The sequence below is a fragment of the Manis pentadactyla genome, chromosome 9 (genome assembly GCF_030020395.1).
Source record: "Manis pentadactyla isolate mManPen7 chromosome 9, mManPen7.hap1, whole genome shotgun sequence".
Classification (NCBI taxonomy): domain Eukaryota; kingdom Metazoa; phylum Chordata; class Mammalia; order Pholidota; family Manidae; genus Manis; species Manis pentadactyla.
This window is the reverse complement of record NC_080027.1, coordinates 123,190,231-123,214,638: the sequence shown is the minus strand read 5'-3', so window position 1 is coordinate 123,214,638 and position 24,408 is coordinate 123,190,231. Positions and strand designations below refer to the sequence as shown.

Genomic DNA, 24,408 nt, shown 5'->3' with positions numbered 1-24,408 from the left:
TTGCTTGTTTTGCAAACTGTGCTGGAGTATATTCTCCTGTACACAATTCACTTCTGTAGGTGTGTAGCAGACCTAGTAAGGACTAAAACAGTGTCTGAATAGTAGCTTATTTTTTAAAAGGAAGAAGTTGTTTTGATTACTCTAAAGTATATAGTTGACTGAGTATCATTGTTTAATAGAGGTCCTTGGGGTTTTAAAGAATTGATTAGAATGATTAATTATGCTAACTTCTGACAAGTTTTTATTTTACGTTTAAAATCACAGTTGTCTTTAAAGGTAGAGATTTGAAGATGAGGGGTAGGAGTCCCTTGGACTAAATGTAGGGTGAATACCACACCTTCATCATTGATAGATGAGTAAGACTGTTCTGCTGTCTGTGGTTTCAGTCCAGGAGAGTGCACAGAAAAACGTAAATATAATATGTTAAGTGTTTTAGTAGAGGTGCTCTGGTGTCATTAGCTTCTGTTGGAGGGTTAGAAAAATCTTGACCACGGAAGTGACTTCTGACCTGGGTGGGAGAATAAGAGTTTTCCAGAATAGAAAATAGCATACAAGAGTAGATAGGACAGGTGCTAAGGCAGTGGCTTTCAAACTTTTTTATCTTTGACTCCCCCAGTAGAAAACAACTTTTATATTATGACCCAGTACACCGGAGGGGTAATGGTTAAGAGCTCTGCAACCAGAGTGCTTGGACTCTAAGACTTTGATTTTGGGCAAGTTATCTTCTTCTCTGCCTCAGTTTTCTCTTCTGAAAATAAGGACCATGATATATCTACCTCATAAGGCCTCTGTAAGAGTTAAATCAACTCTGGTATATAAAGTGCTTTAAAGAGTACCTGACACATGGTACTTAATTATGTTAAATGCGGGCTGTTTTCAATGACAGAAACGATTCCACAGAACAAAATTTTGTTACTTTTATCTTCAGTTCTATCTTGTTAATGGAGGGGAGGAAGTAAGACCAACTGTGATATAAGTTGAAGTTTGAAAAAACTCAGTACTAAAAACATTGTGAGGTGAGTGGTAAAAAGGCTAGGCAGATTCAAGAAACTGAGTTCATCATGGTGGGTGCTGCTTGGAGACTTGGAGAAGAATGCCAAGAAGGAATAGAGAGTGAGTTGGAGACAGATCGTAAAAGCTTATGTACATGTATACCCAGTGAGGGGGTGAGTTTCTAGAAATGGAATCCTTACTGCATGAGCTCTACAGGCCCATGTAAGATAGTTCCTCACTTTTGAAATGCCCTAAAAAACAGGGTGTCTTCACCTGCCCTGGCGTATTCCTAGTTCTGTTGTGTTGTGGAATGAAGTGAAATTGGCTTCTCTTCTAATAAGTACATCTCTCTTGAGTGAGAGTCCTTTTGAGAGCAAGCAAACTGCAAAAAGGAGTTTTCTTCTCATTCATTTAAAAGCAGGCAAATTGTTTTTAGCTCCCTATCTCATCCCTATGTTTATTATTAGCTGGAAAGAAACACATCTCCAGAGAGTCAAAGCAGTGCAGATTACTGATAGCAATTTTTAAAAATATAATTGGGATATTTTCCAAGCGTACTAGTGTTTTCAAGATACAATAAACACAAAATTTTTATAATTTATTCCACATTTGTGTGTATCATTCAATAAAGTAATTAAAACATGCTGTTTTAATTCAGTATTTTTTTTTTCTTTTAAATGAAGCATTTAAAAGTGTGTCACAGAAAGTGTCATTTTACCTTTAAATATCTTAGGATGTATCTCTTGTCAGGTCAGGATTTTAAAATTATCACAGTGCCTTTCTACTACAATTAACAGTTTATTAATAGTATCTAATACATAGTACATCAAGATTTCCTGATTGTTTAGGAAAAAATGACATTTTACAGATGGCTTTTTTGAATCAGGACTTGAGTGAGGTCCACACATTGTATTAGGTTTATGTGTTTTAAGTGTCTGTAAGAGTCTCCCCACTCACCCATATCCCACAGAGCAGAGGTCCTGTAGAAATTCCTACATTCTGGATTGGTTAATTACCTGCTTTTTAGTATTGCTTGCTTACTTCTCTACCGTCCATTTTTCTTACAGACATGTAGTTAGTAGTTAGATCTAGAAGCTTGATCAGATTTGGATTTTTCTTTGGGTTAAGAGTATTTCAAAGGAAGTACTGGGTGCTTCCTATTGCTTCACATCGGAAGTACATGATGTGTGAATGGCCCTTTCTTAGGGATAAGTTTGGTCAGTGGGTTGAGTGCTGTAAGCCTGTTCCATGTGTTTTAAAATCCTCCCTCTCCCAGCCATTCACGTGAGTGGTTTTAGCATCTATTAATGATGTTGAAGAGGTGATGTTTAACCTGAGGTTGGAAGGTCTAGGATGAGTCATTGTACAAAACTCACGATGCTCCAAATAAAGAAACAAGGTGCAAAGGCTCTGTTTGAGAAACAGAAAGATCACTGTGCCAGTGGTCTGGGAAATGGGGAAGACAGCGCAAGTGGATAGCCTGACAGGGTGCTAAGGCACCAGCTCTGTGTGTATCTTTAGAGCGGTCCAAGCTCTGGAGCCTGGCACTGTAGAATTGGGTTTGTTTGTTATGTTGTGACTTTTTAACTCTGGCTGTAAGGTGGAGTTTGCATAAAATGCGCTTGGAGGGATCAGTGGAGAGTCTGTTGTGATGCAGGCAAGAGTTAACACTTTGGTTTGGGGAAGTGGTCATGAAGATGAAGAGGAGGAGTGATTTTGAAAAATTTAGGAGTTAAAATCTATAAGGTTTGATAATGTAATAGTGGAAGAGGGAGAGTTCAAGATGACTCCTAACTTTCTGGTTTGAATAACTGAATAGTAATACTAACTGGCAGCATGGTATAGTGGAAAAGGATAAACTTTATAGTTGGACAAGTTACTCCACTTCTTTATGCCCAAGATTTTTCTCTTTTGAGAAGTGATAACAATGTCTAACCCTGCTGTATTTGAAAGAAATTCTAAGTGGAAAAGAGTCAAGATCTTGCTTTGGATTCAAAGCCCGTCAGCTGACTTCATTTCTCACATACATTCTTAAACAGTGCTTTTGTTCATAATGTTTTCCGTCCTATTCTTTGCAGTACTCTCCCATTTAAAAATTAGTCTACTACTATCTTCAGCCCCTCTCATTCCTCCTGTGTGTTACAATAAGTAATTTGTCCTGCTCTGAACTTCCATGGCCCTTTTATCAGTACCATTTTTAATGGTACAACACTTCCTACCAGGTGTTACAGCAAAGTAAGAAAAACTTCTATTGAGGTTTAAATTCTTCAGCGCTGCCAAGTGCTCAGTTCCTGTCCCTACTGAGATGCTGAACCAGCATGACTGGTGGCTTTCTTCCCCCAATCATCCCTAGAGTGACCGTGAAAGGAAAATACTGTGAGAAACAATGGGTGATGTGAGCTGTTGTGGTCTGGTGTGTGTGTGTAAGGGGGTGCTGGGGGTGTTAGGCTTGGAGCAGGAGTCAGCCAGTTATGGCTGTAGGAGAATAAACCCTGGGGGAAGGAAACTGTTATAATACTGCTATAGTTTATCCCCTCTTGCATTACCTTGGAATTACCTTTTTCTACTCTTGGGGTGACTCAGAGCCCTAGTCCAGCTCTCTCCAAGAGTAAGTCAGGGCATTACAGAAGCCTATACTTGTGAGGAGTTCAGAAAAACAGGTGATGACAGACTTTAGGCAGTCACTTCTCTGTCCCTTACTTTCTTTTTAAAATTTATTTTGGTATCATTAATATACACTTACATGAGCAACCTTGTGGTTACTAGATTCCCCCCATTAGCAAGTCCCCACCCCACACCCCATTATAGTCACTGTCCATCAGCGTAGTAAGATGCAGTAGAATCACTACTTGTCTTCTCTGTGCTTTCCCTTACTTTCTTAATACCCAAATCCCCATCACAATGTTGCTTCTTCCTGGGGAACAAAGGGTGAATCCTTGATCTGAGTATTGATTTTATGGGATGAAGAGTGATTGTCATTTTCTAATGACTGTGATTTTCTGGTGCTTGGGACTTTCTACTTTAGTGTTCATTTCCTGCCTTCCTCCATGTCGCTGTGACCGATAGGGGCGGGAATCTGGTTTTCCCCATTTGCTTTGCTTGTCGGAGTAGCTGCTGTCCTCCAGGGAAAAACAACAGAGACCCTTGAAGGGCACAGGTATTTCAAGAGAAGAACAACATACAGGCTTCACTGGAACAGAAATAATGGAACAGATGGACCAAGGGTTTAAAGTTAGGCTGATAAGCAACCTAAAAGAAATAGGGAAGATAGTGAAACAAGAATAAGCAGGGGCTGAGAGAACCAAGCCGAAGTAGTAGGCTTGAAAAATATAATGGTTAAAATAACATGACAGATGGTACAAATAACATAAAGAAATTGAAGAATGAATTAGAACTCTAGATGGAGAGTATCTCCCAGAACAAAGAAGGAACAAAATATATAAAGGAAAAGCTAACAGATACTCACATGTAGGTACTCACATCTGAATAAGAATCTTAGGGAAATAAAAATGAAGGAAGTACTTGAAGAAATTGTGGAAAAACAAAAAGTTTTTTCTTTTATTTTAATATCTGTAAAAGTTCTCTTTTGGAATTAAAGAAAGGTAGATGAAAGCCTCAGGTAGAAAGATTCCTTAGAGGGCTAAAGATGGGAGATGAGGAAAATATCAATTTTAGGCACGTTATAGTGAAATGTAAAAATATCAAAGCAAAAGAAAGTTATAGGAGCCTCAGAATGGATTACATACAAAGAGTAAAAATGGAATTGACATCAGAGTTTTGAGCAGTATCACTAAATACAAGAAGACAAAAGAGTCTTTTCAGAGTTTTGAAGAGAAACTTAGAATTTTATACCTAATCACATTCATTTAAGTAGGTGATAATATTCTCAGGTATATGAAATCTTGAAAGCCTTAATTATTTGTAGGTCAAACTGACAAGCCACACAAAGACCCACAGTGAAGACAGTTCTCGAAGTACTATGCAAAACCAGGAAAAGTTAGTGTTACTTTCCCCACAGTGTGGCTAAGTTAGGAGCTATTCACAAAAACAAATTTGAAAAATATACACTGCATAGACACAGCTATAAGGCTCATGGATTTAAAAAATTATCATGGAAGTTTCAAAATAGCTAAAAAGTAAAAAAATTCCTATTCAGATACAAAGTAAAGGTAATCATATTCCTTGGTATCATTTATTGCTGAAAAGACTAAGGCCTAAAAGACAAAAAAGGAAAGAACAAAGGAGAGAAAAATATATCTATCTCAGAATTTAAAGTCCAGATGATATTGTGCTGAGTTCTTATTAGCTTGGAGACAGAGATACAACTTCTAAGAAAGGCAATAACATACTAAAAAGCACAGGGAGAGTAAGACAAACTGGAATGCTAAGGTAAGATAGAAACAGATCCATGTGTATCAGTCACAATAAATGGGCTAAATTCACCATTTACAGATAAAAATTGACAAATTGGATTAAAACCCAAAGTCCAGATATGCTTTTTACATGGGGCACATTAAAAGTTTAAGGGTATGTGAAATGGAAAGTAAAAGATTGGGAAAATACATACCTGGAAATTCTAACCGAAAGAAAGCTGGCATGAGCATAAAACTTACTTTAAGACATGTCTTAACTGGGATGGAAAGAATCATTACATAATGATAATCGCTATATAATGACAGTTCACTGAGAAGAGATAGCAATTTAAAGCATGTATGCCTCTGATTAAAAATCCTTAAAGTAGATGAAGCAAAGTTGGTAGAACTACAATGGGATAAATGAATAAATCCACCATCACAGTGGGAGATTTCATTTCATTTCTCTTAATTTTTGTATGTCAGGCTGACAAATGAACAGATACGTAAGGTTGTAAAAAACCAATGGGCTTAACCTAATGGACTTAGAGTTTTGCAAGTGTATTCTACAGAATTGATCATTGGTTAGACCATTGTGGAAGCCTTAACAGTTTCAAAGATGAAGTGTTATGCAGGGGATCTCTTCCCATAGTGCTGCTAAGTTAGAGTTAATCACAAAAACCTAAATTTGAAAAATACAGTATGTATAGGCATAGCTATAAAGCTCGTGGATTAATTTAAAAATTGTCATGGAAATTTAAAATACTTAAAGCTGGTGATAAAACTATCAAAATTTGCTGGGGTAGAAGGAGGAAGGAATTTGCAGCTCTAATATTCAAATTATAAAGGAAGGAATAAGTTAAATGTCTAACTTAAGAAATCAGGAAATAATCAACAATACATTTTAAGAAGTAGAAGAGTTTATAAGAAGATATAATAATATCATGAATGGAAAGGAGGGTGTATCAGTGTACAAAGTAGAGCTTAAAAGAAAATACTATCAACTATATGCCAGTAATTTGAAAGCTTAGACAAAATGGGAGATATAAAAAGCTTTAATAATCTAATATTTATTAAAGCAGTGAAAAAATCTTCCTACAAAGAATACACTGGGTTTTGTACTTTTTACAGGCAAGTTGTATCAATCTTTCAAGGACCAGAGCATCTCACTTTTATAAAATTTTTATCCAGACCAATAGAAAAATAAGGGTTCCTCAACAGTTTATTCTATTAGGCCTGCTAACCCTGACAATCCAAACAAGAGAAAAACTTGACATTAGAAAATTACAGACCCATTTCACTCACTAATACAGACTTTTCAACCTGAACAGAATATTAGCAAATCAAAACTGTGTACAAAAGATAATACCCAAAAAACCCAAATTGAATTTATCTAAAGTGCACAGGGATTTAATATTAAAAAATCCATTAATGAAATTCAAAAATCACCACATTAATAGATTAAAAGACAAAAGTCATGATCATCTCAGTAGATATAAAAAAAGCATTTTATAAATCATTCTTCCATGATATATTCTTAGTTTAAGAGGTAGAAAAGGACCCTTTCTAAGCTGATAGAGTGCTATTAAAAAAATTAGAGCAAACATTGTGTTGTTATATAGGGAAATATTAGTACTCTCTAAAATCAGAAACAAAGATGCCTGATACCATTATATATATTCAGTATTGTGTTGACAGTTCTAAACAGTAAAGTAAGACAAGTAGAAGAAATTAGAGGCACAAGGATTGGAAAGGAGGGGATAAAACTTCATTTATACAGATGATATGGCCATTTACATAGAAAACAGAAGGATCCACAGATTATTAGAAATAATTATGTGCATTTAGTAAGGTGACTGGATAAAAGATTAATGAAAGTCATTTGTGTTTCTGTACTTATGCAAAACCACTAAAAGTGAAGGCATGGGAGTAGTAGAATATCAACTTTAGAAATAAGTCTAGCACACATGTGCTAGACTTTTAAAGGGAAAATTATAAAACTCTGCTAAGAGATATTAAATAAATTCTTAATAAACAGAGGACTGTATCATGTTAATGAATTAGAAAACAATTCGAGCTATATATTCAATGTAATTTCATTCAAAATCCCAACAGGGATTTTCATGGAACTTGGTAAGACACCAAAATTTTTATGGAAGAGTTAAGGAGCCACTTAACTAGAGTTAAGAACTAGTCACTTCTAAGAAGGAATGGTAAGAAGACTTGCTCTACCAGATAGCAGGACTCATATAAGGTGTAGAAATTAAGACAGTGTTGAATTGAGTAAACATAGATCAACCAGTGAAACAGAATATAGAACTCATAAACACCCATGCATGTAAGGAAAATTTGGTACACAACAGATACGGCTGTTAGTCAAGAAAGAAAAACATTTCAGTAAATTGAGCTGGAAAAAATGGCCGTTCATATGGAAAAAGAAAAAAATTGATCTCTTAAAAAAAAAGTCAACTCCAGATGGATTAAGGATTCAAATGTCATGAATAAAAATAAAAAAATTTTAGTAAAACCCCCCACTCCCCAAATCTTAGTAGAAAGTATAGGTGAATATGAGACCTTGGGGAGTAAAAAAAGATGCTTAAGCCAGCCAGAGGTCATTGATTTAAAAAGAAGATTGATAAATGTAAATTGGATTTTATTAAAATTAAGTTTATGCTTATAAAAGTACCTTCTGGAAAATGGAAAGAAACATTACAAATTGGGAGAAGATATCTGCAGGACACCCATCTGACAAAAGGTTACTATTAAAAGTATATAAAGAACTATTATAAGCAAGTAAGTGTAACAAAGTCAGAAAAATATTCAAAAGATACAGATAACTTCCCAGAGGAAGAAACACATATGGCCAATAAGCATATAAAGAGATTCAGCATCACTAGTAATCAGGGAAATATAATTCAAACCCATACCTATTTGATTGGCAACAATTAAAGTCTTACAACATCAAATATTGGAGAGGAGGTGTATTCACAGCATATCATACATTGCTGATAGGATTATAAAATGACATGAGCAATTTGCAAACAGTGTGGTGTCAGATCCTAAAGTTAAACTCATATTTGCAGTGATGCAGCAGTTTCTCTTGTAGATACAGGAATGCCTCGGACATGTTGAGGCTTTGCTTCTAGACTATGGCTAAAAAGCAAATGTCACTGTAAAGCAAATCATATAAATTTTTTTTGGTTTCTCAGTGCATATAAAAGTTCTTCATACTATAGTCTATTAAGCATGTGATAGGATTATATCTAAATATACATGCTTTCATTAAAAAACACATTATTGCTGAAAGTTAACTATCATCTGAGCTTTCAGCTAGTCATATCTAGTGCTGATCACAGATCTCCGTAACAAATATAATAATAATGAAAAAGTTTGAAATATTGCAAGAGTTACCAAAATGTGACACACAGACATGAAGTGAGCAAATGCTGCTGGGAAAATGGTGTCAATAAACTTGTTTAATGTAGGGTTTCCACAAACCTTGAATTTGTAAAAAACATAATATCTGCAAAGTACAGTAAAGCAAAACACAGCAAAGCAAGGTGTGCCTGTACAACCAAGGGATACTTTTTTGCACATGTACAAGAGTATTAATAGTAGCATCATTCATAATAGTGAAAACTTAGAAACAACTTAAATGTCCATCACACACTAGAATATTATACAGCAGTCGAAATAAATGAAAAATAAAGTATGCTATAACATGGATGAACCTTGAAAACATGCTAAGTGAAATAAGCCAGACACAAAAGGACAAGTATTGTGTGATTTCACTTCTGTGAGGTACCTAGAGAGGCATACTCATAGAGACAGCAAGTAGAATGTTGGTTACCAGGGCCTGGGGAGAGGGGATAATGGAGAGTTACTGTTTGATGGGTACAGAGTTTCAGTTTGGAATAATGAAAAGGTTATGGAGATTAATGGTGGTGAAGGTGTACAACATTGTGAATGCCACTCAATTGTACACTTAAAAACAGTAGATTTTATATTACATATAGTTTGCCATAATTTTTTTTAAAAAAAGGACTAAAGTGACACTGTAGTAGGAATTAATTTCAGTGAAACAAAAATCCCTAACATTACATGTATCTACTTTTTTAAAGTTTAAAGCAGCTAAACTAAAAATACATATTTTTTAGGATTCCATTCTGATTCAGTAACATACATAAAAAGGAAACGAAGAAAAATTAAAATAGAGGATTCAGGTTGATTGTTAGGGGTAGGTAGAATGGGATAGGGGATATTATGGTTAAATAGAGGTGGTTGTCAGAGTCCCACTTTGCGGATGCTTATTGCATTATTAAAAAGAACGCAGCAAAAGTAGGCCATGTATGCATGAACAAATGAGAATATGTCTTGAAGGAAAGGGTTATGATTAATCTATTTCTGTGTGCTTGAAAAAAATACTGCTAAGTGGGGAATTGAAAGCTTTTCTGAGTTTGAAATCTTGATTCCAGTGATTTATTAAATATATGTCTCAGGCAAATAATATTGCTATGCTCTTGCCTCATATGTAAAATAAAGATAATAATAGTACCTACACCATAAGATTGTTTAATTATATGGGTTAATATATGTGCCTGGTACAGAGTAAGCTCTATGTAAGTCTTTGTCATTTGTTTTGATTATTTAATGTTATGTAATAAATCACCAAACAACTAGTAAGTTGAAACAACAACCATTTTATTTATTTATTATGATTCTGTGGGCTGCATTAGATGGTCCTGGTGGTTTCACTTGTGGCCTGTCATGCAACTGTAGTCAAGTGTCAGCTGGGCTGGAATGTCTTAAGGTGTGTGGATGTTTTGGAGGCTAAGACTGGGCCCAGCTGGACAACTGAGTGCTTCCACGTGGCCTTTCTGTGTGGTCTCCAGTAGGGTAGCCAGATTTTCAGGATTTCCAAAAGCACAAAAAGTGAAGCTGTTGGGCCTGGAGTTGGCACATTATCAAGTCTACTGTATTCTATTAATTTATGTCAGTTTGGAGATGTGGGTCATTGGGCTAATTTTTGGAAACCATCAATTATTACTATTATTTTTCATATCTGTCATGTTGCTCTACCAAGTAATTCTCAGGTTAAGCACTGGGGGATAATATTAATGCACAAGTAAATACAAATGTCTGCCCACTTGCAGCTTATGTTTTACACAATAATTAACATGTGTTGGTTGGTGACAAGAACAATGAAGAAAAATAAAGCATGGAAGAAGATGGGCAGTACTGGGGGCAGGCAGTTGCACTTTTAAAGTGGGTGGTCTTGGAAGGTCTCATTGATGAACTGACATTTGAGCCAAGACAAAAGGAGAAAGTTGGAAGCTAGAAGGGCAGGGGTGGGACCAAGAACACCTTTGGGAAGCTAATGCTGTTAAGAGATGGGTGGCTTGGATTAGTGTAGTAACAAGGGAAGTCGTGAGAAGTGGTTAGACTTTGGGCATATTATGAAGATAGAGAGAGCTTCAGAATTTATGGACTGGGTGTGGAGTGAGAAACAGGAATCAAGGATGGCTTCAAGGTCACTGACCTGAGCAACTGACAGGATGAAATTGCCATCTGCTGAGATGGGGCAGACAACAGGACTAGCAGGTGTGGGGAGATCAGGATTGATTTTCTGTTTATAAGGTTTGAAATGCTAGTTAAAAGTAGCTGAAGGGGACTTAGTTTTTTCCCCTAGAAGTTAATTTTATTTTTGGACCCCCCCCCTTAGCATAAGTGCTGCCATTTCAAGGATCCTACCTCAGCCAATCAGGACCCGGATCCTACTCCAGCCAATCGGGACCTGCATCCTACCTCAGCCAATCGGAGCTTCGGCTCTCTCCTCACCAGTCAGCAAGAAGCCCACCAACCACCCTTAGACCCTGCCAATCGACCAGAGCTACGACCTCTTACCCCACCAATTACCCCTAGACCCAGCCAATTGGCCAAGGCCACACCTCTACCCCACCAACTGCCCCTAGATCCCCAATAAAACCTTTGTACTTTTGAAACTCGCTCTCTTTCTCTGCCATCTTGCCACTGCATTGGTGCAGATGAGAGATTGAGCTCGAGCTAGCTCGAATAAAGGCTCTTTGCTTTTGCATTGGTGTTGGCTCCTTGGTGGTCTTCTGGGATTCGCGACTTTGGGCACAACAAGCTGCTTTAAAATAGTAAGTTATACTGTGTCCTGTTTGACTTCCCATGTTGTAGCAAGAGAAGCTGATAGGGTAAGGGAGGAAATTATAATTTGTTAGGAAGTCTTCTAAGAAGAGTGAGGAATCATGTTAACTTTAGCCAGACTGTTTATTTTTCTAGGCTACTTCACCTTTTTCCTGATGTGACTTGTTTCTCATACATTTCACTGATTTTTACTAGAAAAAGGCCTGAAGGTAACTCAAGCAAGTTTATTTAAAAATTCATTTTCCTTCTCTATAGGTTTTTTTTTTTCCTAAGGAAAAAAGGTGGAAAGCGAAAATTTTTAATGAAACTTTACTCTGTATGGGAATTCAAGCTATATCTCTTCTTGGTATGTCCACCTTGGTTTACCCCCCTTTGTAGGTATATAGTTTGTCGTCACATTTTAAAAGCTGCTTTAACTGATAATGAATATACTGAATATTTTGATTCTCATTTTCCTGTGGTCACTTGCCAAGACATGTTCCAACATGTTGCAGAGGTTTTCCCTGATTTGTGCTTGCAATCTTAAATCTGTTACTTAATCTTGGTAATCCCTCAGCCCTGCATCTTGTCTTCTAAGGGCTGCTCTGGAGTGCTTGTCCATGAGAGGAGGAGGGACTGAAGAACTATCTGATACCCCTGGGGAGATAATGATTGTAAATTTGACTTTCAGCTGAAACAATTTACTCATTATCATCATTGTCCTGGAGGTTGGAGCAAGCCTGTACCTGTTTCTTTTTCGGTCTTCTAAGGGAAGCATAGATTGTTTTTCTTGTTTTTTGCATAATCTGAACTAGAAAGTGGTTAGAAGGGTGTCAAGGACTTTAGCGTGGGTGTATTGCATTTGTGTAGAGTGTGCCAATATATGTGTCTTTTTTGCGTTTGCTGGCTGCTGTTTTGTAAATCCTAAAGAGAGTTTTCTACTTCAGAAGAGATTTTATTATTTCTTCTAGATTTATCAACAGACTGCAACTTCTTCACTGCCAAAATGACATCATTTGCCACCTCTGCCCAGTGTTCAACATCTGACAGTGCCTGCAGAATCTCTTCAGAACCAGTTAATCAGGTAAATCGTTTTTAGGCACCACTATTTTTCTTTAAGAGTTTAAAAAATTGAATTGGGGCATGTAGATGACCTCACTGTAGGATTTTTTTTTGCAGAGCAGAAAGGACTATATTTTGAAATGTCATATTAGGGAAATTAGTAAACAGTATCAACACTCATAAATTTTGAGTTGATCATTGATTAAACAAATATATGGAGGTTACGTATTACTCAAAGTGGTACATTTTGAAACTAGCGTTTTTAGGGTGTGGGTGTCTAGTGGAGAATTTGAACCCAAGTCATATAAATTTGTTTTCTGTCTCGCTCACTTCATTGCAACTAGTTTTTCTTTAAAAATCTATTTTAAATTGAAAATTTAGCAAATGTATTCTTAACAAAAAATTCAAACTTTATAATGTATTTATCTGTAGAGTCTCCTTTGATCATCTCCTTTTTACCTCCCAAAGTCCCTTCCCCCTAAGATATACACTATTAACAATTTGGTGTGTCTTGTTCCAGATCTTTCCCTCTAACATATAAAACATAATTTTGTTTTGTATTTTCATAAACATTACACAATATATAGTATTATCTACCTTAATGTATAATAAAGGTGGAATTTGGATTTGGTAGGTGAAAATGTGGCTTATATAATAAATGATTTTGATATAATTGGCCATCTCTGGAAGGAAACAAATGAAGACCTCAAACCTTGTACAAAAACATTCCACACAGCAGAAGATATAAGTGTAAAAGGCAAAATGATAAAAAAATATTGGAAGAAAGTTTAGGAAATGTTTGTGAAACTTTGGAAAGAGGAAGACCTTAAATAAGACAAACAACTGGAGGGGACTGTAAGAGGAGAGATGAGTTTGACTATATAAAATTAAAAAAATAAAATTGTATGGCTAAAGACAGACAACACAGTTGGAATCAAGAGATGTCAAAAAAAGCCCCTCTTCCGTGTATGTATATATCATACCTTGTTTGTTCATCTGTCAATGGTATTTTCATTGTCCATATTTCATCTGCTGTGAGTAGCAGTCAGCTGCCATAAACATGAGTGTACAAACTGAGTCCCTGCTTTCAGATCTTTTGGGTGTTTACCTATGTTAGGCAGGAAAATAAGAACTGAGGAAAATAATGCCCCGCTAACACCTAGGAGTGAACTCCTGGGTCATAAGGTAATTCTGTGTTTAACTTTTGAGGAACTGCCAGATTGGTTTCCATAGCAGCTGCACCATTTTACATTCGCACCAGCAATGCGCAAGGGTTCCAAATTCTCCACATCCTTGCCAATACTTGCTGTTTTCTTCTGTTTTCCTTTTATTATAGCCATCATAGTGTGAATGTGCTGCTTTTGAAAATGTGATTTTTCAGGACAGAAACAAGTAACAGTCTCAATCATCACACAAAATGTGATTTTTCAGCCTCAGTCATCACAGAAAATGTGATTTTTTTCAGCATAGAAACAAGTGGTTATTTTATGTGTTGGAAGATTGTATGTTATTAAATGGTAAATATCTACCAGAGTTCATTAAAAAATTGTTTAAAGAGGGTCTTTTGTTCCCTAGGGTTTCAGAAACCAGTCTAGTGGAAATGTTAATAGCAAGTTTATTTTATATTTCTATCAGGTACGACCAAAACTGCCTCTTCTGAAGATTTTGCAGGCAGCAGGCGCACAAGGTGAAATGTTCACTGTTAAAGAGGTAAGCCGTCAAAGCGGATTCCCAGTTTTAAGTACAGCTGAGAAGTAGAAGCCAGTGAATGTGTAGTTCTGAAATCATGCCAAGACAGGAAGTTCTACTCTTGAGGTAAGGGAGGGGCAACATTTGCTCTGTTGTAAAGACCATCAAGCGAAGTTGAACTTCTTAGTTCCTTTAAATTTGCTTTTGAAGAGTGTTGTCAGCTAAACACAAGATTAACTGTAAATTCATTGATCTCAGGGTTAAAATACAAAACATGTACAAGATTAAAAATGACCATGTCTATGATTTACAGAATATACTGCCAGGCAAGAATTAAATGTAGTTTTTCATTGTAAATGTGTCAGATACTTTTCTGAGCACTCTGAGTTATTTTAAACACTTACGTATTTAAAAAACTTCTTTAGCATGAAGTTTTTCTCTTTTCTTCAAACAAAAGAAAATGTTAATTCTATAAGTGGAAAAGACTCAGTATTAAAATGTTAACCTCTTCCAAACTGCTTGCTATCATGGCAGAATTTGCCTGGGCTTAGAAGAAATTAAGTACATGCCTTTCAGGGAGAATGTTTTACTGGGGAAAACTGAACAGAGTCAGTTTGCATGATAAGCTCTCTCTTTGAATCTTGACCCTACCTGGTGCATAAAGAGGAATTGCCTAATTTTTTATTTTTAAATATTGGTTCTCAGTATGTGCATTGAGGCAGTGTGGTACAATGAGAATACTAGTATTATATATGAATTCAGAGTAGTGTTTTAGAGGATCTTATTTTGTATTCTTAGAATAGATATGTTTTTTTCTGAATATTGGGCAGACATAAATATAAAACTTCTTTGTCCTAGATATTTGATTAGATTTGACAGCTATTAATATTGGGACATGTTTCTTGGGATTAGGGGCAATGTAGGTACTTGTTTGCTCTGGTATAATGGGAACAGTGTTTGAAAAATCTATGCAAATACTTAATAATTCTTGAGAAGTTGCGGGGGACCTAAAGATAAAGATCTGCTTTGGTCTGCTTATGATCTGGGAGAAGATTGTTACTGTCATTAAGTGACCTTAATTAGTAATTTAAAAAAAATATACTACTTTCCAAACTAGGAAAAAATTAGTTTTAAAGTTTTGAATCATGAACTTGTGTGTGCCCCTTCCATTTTGTGAACTCTGTGAAAAAAGGCAGATACACTAAATTTTTTTTTGATAAACATTATGTTTTATGCACTTATAGTGCTGATGGCTTCTTAACCATTGTACTTCATTTGCCAAAAAGAATTAAGTGAACACACATCAAAAGGCTAGAGAAGTCTTGCGCTGCTGGACTTGGAAAATATTTTTATGACCCAGGCAACTTTGAAATTTAAAGAACAGACCCCTTATTTGGATTGGTGAGAAAAAACTTAAGGGGATATTAGGTAAATTCACCACTTTTTCTTCTTGTCAGACCAGTACGTTTCCATTCTAAAATGCAAGGGTCTCTTAATGTCCAGAACGATAATAAGTGGTTGAAGCTAGTAGCTGGGCCAACTCTCTGGTTGTAACAGCCCTTACACAAGCACTAATGGTCATCTTCAAATACAGGTTTCCTCTTTCTCTAGCAGACTGACTTCTCCATAATTAATTTGTGTGTTTTTGGCATCAGCCAGACAGACCTCTTCCTGGTATTTTACTCCCATGCAGGTCATGCACTATCTAGGCCAGTATATAATGGTGAAGCAGCTTTACGATCAGCGGGAGCAGCACATGGTACATTGTGGTGGGGATCTTCTGGGAGAGCTACTAGGATGCCAGAGCTTCTCCGTGAAAGATCCAAGGTGAAAAGAATGAGGACTTGTTTATCTTTTTGGGGGCTTATATCTGACCGCTTAGTTTGTGTAGGTCATTAATGGTTATTTATTCTGTTAGTCCACAAATATTTAAGGGCCTAAATATGTCAGGTGGCCTGTGAGACACTGAGAACACAGTAGTGAGCAACAGACTTGATTTTATCAAGCTTAAAGTAAATGTTCTTCCTTATCTTAATCAAATGATCATACCAGTGCAGGTAGAATTATACTGTGGTCAATGTTATAGAAAGAGGTACAGGAAGCTGTGTTGGGGGGTGCGATTTAGGGCCTTAGGGGTTAAGGCAAGATTCCTTCAGGACATCGTGTTTGAGCTGAAGGATGGTCAGAGAGTGCAAGGGGCTGGATGAAGTGTGTCTGACAGATGGAACATTAATGTATACATGCCTGGGTGGGAGGGACCTACTCCCTGGGTAGGACGTGGCTCTGTTAGAATTCTGGGAAATGCTTACTGTAGAGTGGAGAGTGAGCTGATAGAAAAAGGTGGAATTGCTGGGCAATTTGGGGTTGGTGCTAAGCTTGTGTCTGTTTTTCTCCCGCTGGTGGGGGTATGGTCATTAAATTATGTAGTCAAATGCTAATCAATAACTATAGCTTTGTGATGACTGTTTCTTCTGAGCTCATTTTGTCTTACAGCAGTAAGACTGCCTTCCACCCCCACTCCCTAATTAAAATGTAAAACTTAGCTCCTAGAAATAAGGGATAGTCTTCAAAGGAAATCTCCCCACTTTCAGTTACCGATAGCTAATGACATACAATGTAAATTAATTAGTTTTTAATGGGGGCAAAGTAACACAAGGGCTTATCCATTACCGTCTTGATACTTAAATAATTTTTTTAAAATCTGGGGAAGAACTTCTGCCTCTCCATATGTTATAGAGACAAGTTGGAAGATAGCATTTCAGAAATACCCTTAACACTTTAATGGAAACCATGGGGTTAATGTTTTTTTTATTTTATCTTTTATGACAGCCCTCTCTATGATATGCTAAGGAAGAATCTTGTCACTTTAGCAACTGCTGCTACAGGTATGTCTCATCATATTTCTTCAGTCTTTATCACAGCTTTGAGTTCAAGGGGGCAAATGGTGGGAAAACAAGGAGAATGAAGATGTAAATGTGATACTGCCTTGGCTTGACTGGGAGGGATACCTGTCACACACAACATTATTACTATGTTATTTAACTTGTCACTGTGAAAACTTTCAAATATACCGAAAAAGAGAGATTAGTATAATGAATGCCTACTCTTAGACTTAGTAATTATTAACATTTGCTATATTTGCTTCATCTAGACATACATTTAAAATCTCTAACAGATAAGGACTTTTTTCCTTCAAACGTAACTACAATGCCATATTACACCCAACAAAATTAAAAATAATGAACTAAATAATAACTCCATAGTATTATTCAGTAGCCAGTTTATAGTTATCCTAGTTATCTCAGAAATATCTTTTACATTTGGCTTGTTCAAATCAGGATCCAAAGTCCACACATTGCATTTTGTGATATGTCTCTTGAGTATCCTTAATCTATACAACTTAACCCTCCTTTGGTTTTATGTCATTTATTTGTTGAAGAAATGGATTGTTTGTCCTGTAGAATTTCCCACATCCTAGAGTTTGCAGATTGTATCCTTGTGATGTTGTTTAATGTATTTCTCTATCTTCTGTTTTTGGTAAACTAGTAGTACTTGAGTAGATTTATGTTTAAATTTTTTGCTGAGGTTTCAGAGGTGGTATGTTGTATATCTGTTGTGTCCTATCAGTCATGTAAGGCCTGCCTGTCCCTTTCAGTGATGTTAAGATTCTGTGGTGTCATGTGACATCACCTGATTCATCCGTTAGAAAGGTCCCCCAAGAACCTTCGCCTAATGGTTTTAGTTTTCTGTTATTTGAATGCCAGTTTAACCCTTTGCTTGATTCCGTATTTTTTAAAAAACTGCCTTTGAGTTTAATTTATTAAGTACGTGTAGGAAACTGGCTGTTTTGGGGTCTGAAGTGTGGTGTGTTAGAGATAAATGAATAAACTGGATACAATTGAAATGTAACCCTGCCTCTCACTAATTTCCAAAAATGAACTTTTTCTTTCTTTATTCCTACATGAAACCCTTTTGTGAGCTTCATTTAGATTTTAGGTAACATTGTCCTTTGAAGAAAGCCTAAATTTGTAATCCCTTTGGATTGTCTCTCAGTAGTTCACCAAAACAAATAGGTTGGAAAAAAGTATTTCCTAATGAAGGTTTACTCTTTAAAGTGAGAGCAAGGACACTTTGCTTCATACTGAAAGGTGCTTTTGAACTTATATTGAATTTGAAGCCTGTTAGTTTCATTGAGCCATTTGCCCACTTCACCCAACTGTAAATGTCTGTCTGAGAGGGAAGGCCTTGCAAATGATAATGGAGCTTTACTGAAATTCAGTCACTTGTGAAATAGAACGGCTTTCCTGGATAGTCACTACAGGCTTGAAATACCCAGAGGATTTATTTTATGTTTGCTAATCTACTCTTTTAGTAAAATCTGTTTTCTCATTGCTCTGTTCTCTGAATATCTAGAGTGGGTGTAATTCTCACGTTTTCTCTTCCTCATTTTCTTCCTTGCACTTCCTGTGCAGAATTTTACATGCCTTATATTAAAGTGAACATTTCTGTAAGAAACATTTCAGTCGATCCTTAAAACAGCCCTGTAAGAAAGGTCTGGAGAAGAAGCTGAAGTTTTTTTAATAGAATGAGTGATTTATCCTCAGATGCCACTGATAATTGATAGAACAGGTATTTCTGACTGGCCAGTCCTTCTTTCATTGTGCCACACACTCATTGGTGTCTCCTGAGCCCTTGCTTGTAACAGAATTTGCCCCAATTCTTTTAACACAAATTTTCTCTGAACATTAAATCTTCAAAACATTCTGTTTGTTCTCTAACTTGAAGCTTAGAAATAATTTCACTTACAAAAAAAGTTGCAAAAGTGTTAAAAAGAGCTGCATAGACTCTTTTCCCAGATTCCCCCAGTGGTAGTGTCTTAAGAACCACAGTACAGTGATCCAAACCAGGACACTGCCCCACAGTAATTTTGATTGGTTGTCTGCTCTGACTTGAACTTATGTTGGTGCATATGGTTGGCCGTCTCTGCTGATCTTTGTAAATTGGAATGCGTGTGTCACATTTGAAAGGATAGATGAGAAAAGTGCTTTTGCAATCACCTATTTTACACTTTTGCAAGGGAGTTAAACCTTATGTTTTGATGGTTGAAGAAAATGCTGTAATTTAAAGTTGAAGGTGGTTCTTTATAAACCATTTCTCCAAATTTCCACATGTATACTAATAAAGTGAAATACATATGACAAACTTTGTATTTATTTAAAAATTCCTTTGTACCTTGTAGTTTTCCCTGATAATTTCTTTTTGCTGCTAATTATTTTAACCCAGGTAAGGTAGTAAGGCTTTAGAACTATAAATAGCAGTTACCAAATTGACTTACTAAAGAGATACTTCATCTGCAGTATATGTTCATTGATTTTTGAAGACCACTGTGGTTAGAAAATGCTGTCTCTTGAACTTCTTAATATCAACATTTACTTATAAAAATGCTTCTAGAAATATTGCTCTTTGTAATTACAATTTTGGAAATGTTTGCTTTGTGTAAAACAACTGATTTGTCAGGCGAGTGGTAGGATCTGTATTCCCTCCCTGGCAGTCTTTATTAGACAAGGATGATGTTTTGCATTGGTATCTTATCTCTGGACCTGATAGTAGCTTATGAACTCAATCCATGATAGACTTATTTGGGTGCAGTTCAGTTACTTATAACCTTATATAATGAGTTATTCAGTTCTGTGCAGCTTCTTCTTTCTCTGTAGCTAAGTTTTCATCTTCTGGTCTGCTTGAAAATTTTCCAGCCCTTGAAATACATTTCTCTCAGACTATCTAAGAAATGCTCTCAGGTTACTGTTTGCTTTGCTTTGTTTTATTGGCCTTGAGAAAAACTTTGTCTGCCTCTTCTTCCTTCTTAGGAAACGTGTATAGTAACTGGAAAAAATGAGTTATTGACTTAAAAAGATTAATCTATATTAAGGTGATGGGAATTTAAACTATGAAATCATCATTGACACTTAGAATATAAATTTACATGAAGGTGCCATTGCATTAGAAGCAAGTGGGGAAAATTCCAGATTTTCAGATTTCGTAACCCTCTGTAACTTTTAACACTTGAAAGTAAAGATTAAATTAAAAAGCCAGACTCTTTTTGTCCTTATTTACAAGTTAGGCAAATTTGGTAATAAACACCTATAAGGAAAAGATGATAAAAATACTCTCCGTTTATTCCCTGCTTGGAATCATTTTTCATACTAAAGTTTGAAAGCTTGCTATGAACATTTTTTTTAGTCATTTTCCATTTTTCCCCAGATTATATTTTGGTAATTTATTTTGAGATAGCCTGTCTTGGTCTTTGCCATTTTTAGTAGTTTTGGTCTTTCTGTTCCTTTTGGATGAGAGCCTTGTCTAGCCAATATGGAGAAGTACATCTCTAGGGACCAAACCTGGCTCCAGGGTTGTTTGCTGAGGTCCTTTGTGTGGAAAGAATGGTTATTACCAGGGAAGGTTTTCCTTTTGTTTTACTTGCTATCCAGATGCTGCTCAGACTCGCGCTCTCGCACAGGATCACAGTATGGATATTCCAAGTCAAGACCGACTGAAGGTAAAATCACCACACGGTGACTTCTTTTGTTGTACAGAGTGGCCCCTTCTCTGTACCTATGGATCTTGGACTCCCACGACCTTTCCTTGAATGTGGTAAGAATTTAATAAGAAAGGTTCTTGGGAGTTCACAGACCAGGGACAGAGTGAACCTTCTCTGTTCTGCCCATAACAGAGTTCCAGTCTCTGAATTTTCCTTTGGGATGTAGCACTTCTGAATTCAGTTCTTCCAGCTGCAGTTTCTTTGGAGTTTGTGTGTGCCTGTGTGTGTGATGTGTATGTTCAGAGGTGTTTGAGGAAACGGCTTTATTAGATTTTACAGGCTTGTTTCAGTTAAGTTCATGTTATGCCATTTCTTAAAGATTCCCCAGACCCGGGACAACTATGATCATCTTGGTATATGGTGAGGGTTTCTCACATGTTCTCTGAATTACACCTAATTTTGTAGTAGGCTAGAGGCTTTGTATTGATAGCCCATTTTTCACAGTATGCCTTGGTCTTTTGTGCAGAGACTTCTCTCCCCCAGGTTTGGGAGTGTCCTAGCTCTGCTCACAGTGGGATGAGGAGAGGTGCTGCCTTTATTTGATGACTGTGGTGAACTCCAGAGTTCTCTTGCTTGTGTGTAACCCTTTGTGTCGCACACTGACTGGTGAGCTAGAATGGAACTGCTACATCCCCTGGTCTCAGTCATTTCTGTTGAACTGATAAACACCTTTCCTTTCTTTTCAGCAAAGTGCAGAGGAAAGTTCCAATTCTAGGAAAAGAACGGAAGAAGGCAATATTCCTGTACTGCCAACCTCACAACGTAAATGCAGAAATTCTAGGGAAGGTAGGTTTTGGATTAAGACTAGGTAGACTTTCTTTCTTTTTTGTTGATGACTTCTAGAAATGGCATCTATCCACATTAAGCACAAGTTGTAATTAAGACCATTATATTGAGGTCTTAAAAAATAATGCTGTCTCTTCAAATGTGAAGTAGGAGGGGCGTTATGTCATACTTATTTCTCATTCTTTTCTGAAAATCTTTTTGCCCTCGTCACCGTTGTGAAGTTTGAGGAAGATTGTAATGCTCATTGAGCAGCCATGGTGACTGGGATAAAGCAAGGCCTTTCCTTTAATGCACTAATGCAAGATAACTGCATGTTTATCTGTTCTGCCACCTGGTAACCTGGCTGCCTTGGCCTTTGGAATATTGGCACCCATGTATATATTCAATCTGATTAGAATTTTTATTTTGATTTGACTGCTTGAGCTAATTTTCAGTTTTTTGAATTTTGCAAAGATGATAAAATATTCTTAGTATCTTAGAGGCAAGAATGAGACATAAGAAGCCGAGTGTAGTTGTTCCTCTGCCCTTGGAAGGGAGTCATTAGATCTTTGCCATCCATACTAGAAATGGAATGCATAGGTTAAATGAGTTAATTGATATTTTGGAAGTTTACCCCAAACCCTACTTTATAAAATGTCTTCTAAAACTTTTTTCTGCAAAAATGTATAAAATCCTAAATTCCTCACAGGTATTAATGGCATGATGGTTTTTAGTCTAGGTACCTGGCTCACATTTGGAGCGATGGTAGGTTAAACTTAGGGTGACATCGCAGGAAGTTATGCTGCTGAAATATTGTAAATATTTAAATTAAAATGGAGTCAGTTTAAAAAAAATTGAATCAGTTTATCATGCTGTGTTTTCTTCAAATCGCATTGAAAATATACACTGAATTTTGGGCTACGTAATTACCCTGGGGGTTGTTCCACTCTGTATGGCATTAAATCTGTAATTTTGTTTCTTTAAATGCAGGTCCTTATTTTTTACTCAGAAGGCTGTTTAAAATATAAAAACAGCCAATTCAAGAGACTATATGTAGTTTGTGATGTAAATTTTGCGAATAACATTTTCAGGAAGGTATACAGACAGAAATGACAGAATTTCTATATCTGGAAAGGATGGCCTATTGCCATTCTCTTCATGAAAAGTCACAGAGCTTGAATACGTGGAGGTGACTTTAATGGGGCGCCATCTCAGGAATTTGGCTGGTGATTCTGGCAGGGACCCATTTACTGCAGACAGTTTTCCAGCTGTGTGTACTGCAGGACATTTAAACACCGTGGTTGCCATTGGCATGCTGAGTGCCTTGGGAAGAGGTAGAGGGAAGTAAGGTGGTAGAAAAAGAGTAAAGCACGGCCAAAAAGACGGGACAACGGGGAAGAAGAGAATTTCATGTGGTAGCAACCGACTTTGTTAGTAACTGTCCCAAATGTCATTTAGATGTACAACATGTGGTCTTTTACTTGGAATATTGTGGGGCCTTAATATGTGTTAGATTTGCAATATTTCTAGATTTTAGATATCTTAACTCTGAAAGAGCCCATTGATCCAGAAAAGACATACGTGTGTATATTTATTTGAACAACCTAGAGTTCGGTGTTTTATAATGATTGTTACCTGTCAAAATGTATGAATTAACTGAGAAATGTCCCAAAATATGTGGTACCAGTGAGAGACTGCCTTGACATCCCTGTTATTGCCTGTTACGGTCTGGACCACCTTGTTTCTGTCTCAAGGGTTTGGCTATGATGCTATCACCACATGCCATCCAGTGGGTCAAGCCATTATCAGACACCATGTACTAGGGCAAGTTGTTCCTCAGTTTTTACAGTGGTAGAAATCTTTAAAATGCCAGTAAATGACCATTTAGAAATCCTTTTAGAACAGTGTCATTGTTTAGATGCTTTCAGAGTTTAGATTTCATGATAAATGATCATTTGCTTCTAGTTTCATCACTTGCTAAGGAAGCCTAACAAGGGGAGGGGTTTGGGCTTTGCATTTGAAACAGATGTTTGTTTTCTGATTCTTTCTTACTGGGAATAGTAATTTGTTTTTACCTATCTTATAAAGAGATTATAAATATTATTAAGAGAGTCTTGAAGTGCTGTGTACGTAGTTATCATCCTTTTCATTCGACTTCTGTAGATGAAGACTTTCTAGAAAATTTAACCCAAGATGAGACATCTAAGCTGGACCTTGGGTTTGAGGAGTGGGATATAACTGGCCTGCCTTGGTGGTTTTTAGGAAACTTGAGAAACAACTATACACCTAGAAGTAATGGCTCAACTGATTTACAGACAAATCAGGTAAATCTCACATTTGAAGAACTTTTCTTTTGGAGTAATATTCTTGTTACTCTTGACCGCGTGTTGAAGTCTCTGAAGAATTCTCATTGAGTGCTATGACTTTAAGTGCCATCTGTGTGTATATGATTCCCAAATCTGTGTTTCCAGCTCTGACCTCTTCCTAGGTGCCCAACTTCCATATCCCAGCTGCCTATCAACACTTCTGCTTAGATGATATGACATTTAGCATGTTCAAAATAGAACTCCTGATTTTTTTTTTGTTTAACTTTACAAAACTCTCTTATCCCCCCTTTCCTTTTACCCAGTTATCCAAGCCAAGTATTAGGGGATATCGTTGATTTCTTACTGTCATATGCCACATTCAGGTTCTAGATATATCCAAAATCTAACTGACCACTTTTTATTACTTCTGCTTTCGTTCCTTAATTCAAGCCATCATCATTCTGTCCATTATCTTGTTTTATATTCTCCACTGCAC

At 36.6% G+C, this 24,408-nt stretch overlaps 1 protein-coding gene across 5 annotated transcripts in view; it reads left to right on the top strand.

Moving 5' to 3' along the window:
- The window catches only part of MDM4 (MDM4 regulator of p53), a 36,837-nt gene that overhangs the window by 1,363 nt on the left and 11,066 nt on the right, over positions 1-24,408 (top strand). For 4 of the 5 annotated variants that reach the window (XM_036909676.2, XM_036909677.2, XM_036909681.2 and 1 more), the window contains exons 2-8: positions 12,467-12,579; positions 14,193-14,267; positions 15,940-16,073; positions 17,076-17,131; positions 20,732-20,799; positions 21,528-21,627; positions 23,770-23,930. In XM_036909676.2, the coding sequence (XP_036765571.2) occupies positions 12,502-12,579; positions 14,193-14,267; positions 15,940-16,073; positions 17,076-17,131; positions 20,732-20,799; positions 21,528-21,627; positions 23,770-23,930 (672 nt within the window). In that variant the 5' untranslated portion in view covers positions 12,467-12,501. Of the gene's footprint in view, positions 1-12,466; positions 12,580-14,192; positions 14,268-15,939; positions 16,074-17,075; positions 17,132-20,731; positions 20,800-21,527; positions 21,628-23,769; positions 23,931-24,408 lie in introns of those variants that run through there. The other variant, XR_005029707.2, reaches the window with a different exon arrangement.